The 7,786-nt window shown below is 43.4% G+C and overlaps 1 protein-coding gene across 1 annotated transcript; it reads right to left on the reverse strand.

Annotated features, from left to right (window-relative positions):
- Window positions 1-1,771: 1,771 nt before the first annotated feature.
- On the reverse strand, window positions 1,772-5,029 carry LOC131018175 (uncharacterized). Its single transcript, XM_057946895.1, has one exon. It carries the CDS (start codon window positions 5,027-5,029, stop codon window positions 1,772-1,774), a length of 3,258 nt encoding a protein of 1,085 aa, XP_057802878.1.
- Between the last annotated feature and the right edge of the window lie 2,757 nt (window positions 5,030-7,786).

Here is a 7,786-nt window from a genome sequence, read left to right on the forward strand (position 1 = left end):
TTTCATTAGTTTCGAAGACAAAGGCCAAGAGACCTTCTTAACATGGTGAATCTCTCAAAATCCAAAGGTTTAGTAAAAATATCTGCAATTTGGTTCTCGGTTGGGACATACTCTAACTTAATTACCTCTTGTTCCACTAAATCGCGAATAAAGTGGTGTCGAATATCGATGTGCTTGGTTCGTGAGTGTTGAACCGGATTCTTTGAAATGTTTATTGCACTGATGTTGTCGCAGTGCATCACCATCACATCACTCGTCACACCGTAATCTGACAACATTTGTCTCAACCAAAGAAGTTGAGAGCAACAACAACCTGCAGCAACATATTCGGATTCTGCAGTAGATAGAGACACACAATTTTGCTTTCTACTATGCCACGACACCAAGTTATTTCCAAGATAAAAACACCCACCACTTGTACTTTTCCTATCATTAGTATCCCCTGCCCAATCTGAGTCGCTAAAACCTACAAGGTTCGTGTTAGAATCTTTGAAAAAGAAAATGCCAAGATCAAGTGTGCCAGCCACATACCTTATCACACGTTTTACTGCTTTTAAATGAGACTCTTTAGGATCAGCTTGATACCTGGCACAAACACACACACACTAAACATGATATCAGGTCGTGTTGCGGTGAGATAAAGGAGGCTCCCAATCATTGATCTGTAGAGTGTTGGGTCTACTGCCTCCCCAGCATTGTCTTTTGACAGAGTGTCGCTTGATCCCATCGGCGTGCGCATGTGCTTTGCACCTTCCAGATTGAACCTCTTTACCATATCCCTTGCATACTTCCCCTGTGAGATGAAAATTCCTTCTGGTTCTTGCTTGACTTGGATCCCTAAAAAGAATGTCAGTTCACCCACTATGCTCATCTCGAACGTGGTGGTCATGGCCCTTGCAAAATCATCTAACAAATGTTGTGAGGTAGCACCGACAATCATATCATCAACATAGATTTGAGTGATCAGAATATCACTACTTTCTCTTTTAATAAACAGTGTCCTGTCAGCATAGCCTCTCACAAATCCAAACTCAAGTAAGAAAGATGTTAGATGTCCATACCATGCTCGAGGGGCTTGTTTAAGGCCGTAGAGAGCCTTCTTTAGCCTGTAGACGTGGTGTGGTCTGTGTGGATCTTCAAAACCTTTCGGCTGCTCTACATACACCTCTTCCTTTAGGATGCCGTTGAGGAAGGCTCCTTTAACATCCATTTGGTACAGCTTGATGTTGAGATGGCACGTAATTGCAAGAAGCAGCCGTATTGACTCGATGCGGGCGACTGGAGCAAAAGTGTCATCGAAGTCAACACCTACGACTTGGGTGTAACCTTGCGCCACAAGTCTCGCCTTGTTCCTCACTATCGTCCCACACTCGTCTGATTTGTTCTTGAAGATCCACTTTGTGCCGATCACATTCCTGTCAGCAGGTCTAGGCACAAGATACCAAACATCGCTTCGAACAAACTGATTAAGTTCATCTTGCATGGCTAACATCCAAAATTCATCACGTAAAGCCTCCTTGACTGTTTTTGGTTCAAGTTTCGACACAAAGCACAAAAAACCTGGTAGAGATGTGCAAAGAGAAGACATGCAAATCATCTTCCGGTAGTCAACCGGTGGTTTACCTCTTGTGGTTATGCCGTCACTTACATTGCCAATTACTTGGGAGGTTGGGTGATTTTTGTGAATCCTTCTGGAGGGTGCATTAGTCACATTCTCTCCTTGGTTATTGGGGGTTTCTTCTTCATCGGCATCACACTGTTCTTCTGGTGTTTATGGTGTGATTTCTTCTGTTGCCTCAGCATCTGTGGTTGCATCTTCTGCTGGCATCACAATGTCCATCACCTGACCTTCTCTATTATTCTCATCTGCAATACTCCTCACATCATCAAATACCACATTTACAGATTCTTGAATAGTTTGGCTTCTCAAGTTAAAGACTCGATAGGCTTGACTATTCAATGAATATCCCAAAAAGGTACATTTGTCACTTTTTTCATCAAACTTTGTGAGATATTCTCTGTCATTCAGTATATAACACACACACCCAAAGACATGAAAGTATTTGAGATTTGGCTTCTTACCACGCAGAATTTCATATGGAGTTTTGAACGTACCAGGTTTGATGTTGACTCGATTGTTGATATGGCATGCGGTGCTCACAGCTTCTGCCCAGAAGCGTTGTGCCAATTTCTTTGAAGCCAACATCACTCTTGCCATCTCCACCAGGGTTCGGTTCTTTCGTTCCACAACTCCGTTCTGCTGTGGCGTCTTGGGGGCTGAGAATTCTTGGAAAATTCCTTTCTTCTCACAAAACTTTGTGAAAGCCGCATTCTCAAACTCACGTCCATGATCAGACCTCATTCTTGCTATTCTCACACCAAACATGTTAGTAAACCGGGCAAAGAGTGTTTTGAAAACATCAATAGTTTCAGATTTTTCACGTAAGAAAAAGGTCCACGTAAACCTTGAAAAATCATCCACTAAGACATACACATACCGTTTACCTCCAATACTCTCAACACCGACTGGTCCTACCAAATCCATGTGAATCAGTTCAAAGCATCGGGTTGTACCAAAATGTTGTTCAGCTTGTTGGGTAGCACGATGAGTGGCATGGATCTGCTTCCCTTTTTGACAACTCTCACAAACTTCTTTTTCCTTTTGTGTGATTTTTGGGAGACCTCGGACTGCTTCCAACTTGGACAACCTGTCAAGATTCTTAAAATTTGTGTGCCCTAACTTTTGATGCCACAGCATGCTTTCATCAATTTGGGCCTTATTGCACTTTGGATCATCGACAAGGTAACAATTATCACTAGATCTTTGCCCTTTCATTACACAACAATTTTGAGTATCAAAAACCTCACAAGAATCCTTGTTAAACTTAACATGTAAGTTCTCATCGCATAGTTGACTAATACTAATCAAATTTGCCATAAGACCTTTAACATGAAAAACATTTTTCAAACAAGGTAAGCCGGGAACATTTAAGGTACCTTTACCAATGATTTTACCCTTCGAACCACCACCAAAAGACACAAACCCACCATCACATACCTGATAGTTATTAAGGTAAGAATTGTCACCTGTCATGTGACGAGAACATCCACTGTCGAAATACCATGAACTTGAGATGTTAGTTTTCAGTGCTGTGAACACAACATTACATTTTAGTTCATCTTTTCTAACCCACTTCCAGACTTTCCTATGAGCTTGTGGTGGATTTTTCTTCCCTTTGGCTCTTGTTTTCTTTGAGTTGACAAAGATCTTCTTCTCGTCATTGAACTTCCTAAAACAGAACGGTTGAATGTGGCCAATTTGAAAGCAATAGTGACACACATACCTTTTTCTTTGTGGTCGTGTCTGACCAACTGAAGTTCTTTCCACGACAAACTCCTTTCCATGAGTAGATTTTACCTTTGTCTTTCCAGGTGTGGATTCAACAGCGGGTGCAGCAGTGTATCCAAGTCCAGTGGTGTCTGTAGTTCCTGCAGACACAAAATCATCATACCTATGCCGACTTGAATTCCATTTGGCAATGGTGATTTGGGCTTCCTCCAGCTGGCTTGTAACATGCTCAAGCTTGACTTCCTTTTGTGTGATTGAGGCTTCAAGCTTTGCCAACGATCCTTTTAGCTTGACATTCTCCTCCTTTGTTGCTTCAAGCTCCTCTCCTTGCTTTTTCCATTTTCCCAGTAGTTCGTCATAGAATTTTTTAAGTTCCATGACAACCAGCATGGTCTCTTCGTTGCTCTCCTCAGTGTTACCTACACATGCATTAAAGCACAGACAATTTGGAAAGAACCCTGTGTCATACCTGTTTAACAGCTGGTCTCCTTCATCATCCTCATCGTCGGACAAGGTTTTTCCGAACTTGACATGGAAAGCTGACAGACCGGGATCATCATCATCTTCTTTTTCTTCCTTTGAGCTTTCCGAACCATCGAAAAATTCAGCCTCATCATCACTCCAAGACACCCAATATGATTTGCCTCGTTTTCGTAGGGTGTTCGCACACTGGTTCGCATAGTGACCAAACCCCTTGCACTCACGACATTGAACATTATTGATGAAATTTGGATCATACCTGAAAGTTTCAGTCGTTGAGGAAACTTTCCTCATTGGTCGTGGGGGTGTGAAGTCATTCCTCTTAGGTGGTGCGGAATCATGCCTTGGAGAGCTTCCTTCTCGATCATTCTCTTTGGTCCGTCTAAGTTTTCTCACCATATTGTTGAACTTCCTTGTGATGAGTGCAACATCATCTCCTTCGTGAATCTCCTCCAATTCTTCAGAATCCTCTAGATCACGTATCTGAAGGATGTGGCTGCTGGTTGTTGTCGTAGATGAGCATCCGGCATTGAACGCAACAGCCTTCTTTTTGTGCAGCAATCCTCTTTCTTCCAATGTCATCTCATAGGTCCGGAGTGTGTTCATCAAGTCCACGAACTCCAGGCTTGCAACATTCTGACTTGTTTCGATGGTAGTAATCTTCATTTCAAAACGCGGTGGGAGCGTTCGTAGTGCTTTGGAGACAAGCACCCGATTGCTGATTGGATCTCCGAGCTCACGGCATTCATTAGCCACACTGAGTATCCTCTTGGAATACTCCTTGATGTCTTCACCTTCATCCATCTTCATGTTTTCGAACTTAGTGGTCAGGAGTCGCAGCCTTGTTTCTTTGACACTTGTGTCGCCCTCGCAATGTCTCTGGAGTATATCCCATTGTTCCTTGGCCGACGTGTTATTCTTGATGAGATTGAACATGTTCATGTCCACGAAAGAATAGATAGCATGCATAGCCTTTTCGTTAAAATTTGCCTCCTCGAACTCAGCTCGACTCCATTGAGCAGGTGGTGTCAAGATCACATCACCATGGGCATCAGTGGTCTTGGGAGCAGACCACCCTTCTTCGACGCAGTGCCAGGCTTTAAGATCGATAGCCTTGATGTACTGCCGGATTCTTATCCTCCAGGCCGAGTAGTTTGCACCATCAAGGATAGGAGGACGCATAACACCAAACGGCTCCATGTGGGAACAACTGTTGTAACAACTGTGACGATAATTGTTGTAACAACACCAAGGATCACACTCAGTGTATCGAGTGTTGGCTCTGACGCCAATTGAAAGTGTTGCTGACGGAACACACACAAAAGCACAAAAGCCCCAACAACACCAAGCCCGACAAACAGGGGTCATTCAAGCCTAAACTATAGCTCAAAACTTCTACTTGTTTTAAGTCATTCTCTGTTTCTTGTTGTACATTCAAAAATCATACTATATGCAAATATATAATGTACATGAATGAATGAATTAACTTGCTTGAGTGTGTAGAGTTGGCCCAATGCTCATTAACCTCTTCTGGCCCAAATCTGTTACCCGGCCCTTTTCCCAAACCCTAGCCCACTATCCCATCTGCGCCGCTTCATCTGTTTCGCCGCCCGTCTCCTCGTTTCCCACCCCAGACTTCAATGCTCCTCCCTCCTTCCCAATGACCTCCACTCCCTTTTTTATCCCTACCGCATGTCTTTCAATAGTAAGAAAGTTTTCACACCTTCTGAAATAGAAGGCTCTGCTATTCCTTCTTGAAGTGTCACCGGATTCCTGTTCGTGGTTTCCTGATTGGTGACTGTGGGTGTGAACTTCGCTTCAATTGAGTGCTTGTATCACCGGATTCCTGACCATCGATTTCCTGTTTGGTGATACTTGCTGGGTGTGTACGCCATCGGTTTCTTGATCACCGGAATCCTGCTGTTGGTAGCTGTGTAACCGAGAGTGGGGTGCTGATCTGTATCTCCTGTTCCCTTTGAGCTGTGATCATTAACGCTGCTGGAAGAGCCCTTGCCTACTGTGGGAAAATCTGAGCCAAAGTGTCCCGAGGACACATTTTCCCCACCTTGAGTTCCCTCTGAATTTCTTTCTTTCTCTCTTTCCTTCAGGGTTACTTTGTTTCTCTTTTACTTGCTGCCTTTCTTTGTGTGTTGTAGAGAAGAGGCGCCAGAGGAATCAGAGAAGCGCCAGAGGAGTCCAATGCCAGCGGGATCAAGGCCAGCGGAATCACTTCCCCGCTGCCAGAGAAATCGAGTCCAGCGCAGCGGAGTCCAGCGGAGCCGAGGTCAGAGGATTCGCGGCGAGCAGGGAATCGCCAGAGGAATCGCGGCGAGCAGGGAATCGCCAGAGGATTCGCGGCGAGCAGGGAAGTCACCCCAAGCAGGGAAGATCAAGTGCTTGAGCACGAGTGGGGAAGACAGGAGGTTCGGGAACCAAGTGGTGTAATCCTGGCTAGGCGAAGATACCCAACATTGAGTGATATATGAATAGATGAATTGCTACTTGTGAATCAGAGTGAAACATGAGATGTAATTAAAAGATTGAGGTGAACCTTGAGGTTGAACTTGGCTGATAGTTTGGATTTGATTCTGTTGTGTTGTTGAATCTGAGGAGGTAGAGATTTGCGATAATAACTTTGGCTGTAGTATTGAGTTGGTCTAAAGGTGTGAATATGTGCTGCAAATGGGCATGGCCTTAGAAGTTAGAAGTAGGTATGCATGAATTATGGGAGGAGGCATGGGTGTTGATGGGAGAGTAATGATATGACAATTAAAACTCTATGATAAAAGAATTGTATCTGTAAAAATCTTTCAGGGTTTGCTAATTAAAAACACTCAAATACTCAATTGGGAAAAGGTGCAGATTGGCCCCCGAAGTAGTAGCCCATATAGCGTATAACACCTCTTACTCACTATGTGTGCACTTAAACCCCTGAACTTCAAGAAAATGGTGCAAACTCCCCCCTCTGACCTAACGTCGTTAAGTGTCCGTTAACGTTTGGGTTTAATTGCACCCTCTACTTCAGGGGTGGATTTGCACCTTTTTTTTTATATATATAATTTCAGCAACCCACCTCCGGCATCAACTTAACCACCCCCGTACTCATCGATTCTGACTTGCACCTTGTCAGTTCGCACGCGCTCAATCTCTTGGTTGTCGACTGCCCACCGCTTACATGCAGCAACGCCACTAGCATCTTCACCGCCCCGCACAACAGCATCTCCTCCAACACCTTAACCTTTTAGGTTTATCTTATGATATTAATTGTGTATATATTTATCTATATAATATATATTTAAATTTTATTTATTTATTTTTGAATAATTATTAAAACTCTAGATAATAATTATGATTTTATTTTTGGTTAATTTAATATTTGTAAATTTATTTTAAAAGAGAAAAAAGAATGGATCCAGGTCAGGACTCGAGACCCTGTGAATCTAATGGATCTGGACATGAATCTCGTTTTTTTGGACCTAATGGATTTGGACCAGATCCTGACCTAAGTAAAAAAATACGGATATGGATTTGGACCAAGCAGGATTCGATCCAGGTCCATATCTGGAGTTGGTGATGCTGCTGCATGTCGGAGGTAAGTAGTCGACGATCAAGAGATTGAGCGCGTGTGAGCTGACAAAGTGTAAGTTGGAGCCGATGAGTACGGGGGTGGTTAAGTTGATGCCGGAGGTGGGTTGCTGAAATTAAAAAAAAATTAAAAAAATAAAAAAATAAAAAAATTAAGGTGCGGATCCATCCCTGAAGTATTGGGTGCAAATAAACTCAAACGTTAACGGACACTTAACGGCGTTAGGTCAGAGGGGGGAATCTGCACCCTTTTCTCGGAGTTCAGGGGTTTAGTTGCACACACAGTGAGTGAGAGGGGTTATACGCTATAGGGGCTACTACTTCGAGGGCCAATCTGCGCCTTTTCCCTACTCAATTTAAATAAATATGCAA

The sequence above is a fragment of the Salvia miltiorrhiza genome, chromosome 3 (assembly GCF_028751815.1).
Source record: "Salvia miltiorrhiza cultivar Shanhuang (shh) chromosome 3, IMPLAD_Smil_shh, whole genome shotgun sequence".
In the NCBI taxonomy this organism is placed as follows: domain Eukaryota; kingdom Viridiplantae; phylum Streptophyta; class Magnoliopsida; order Lamiales; family Lamiaceae; genus Salvia; species Salvia miltiorrhiza.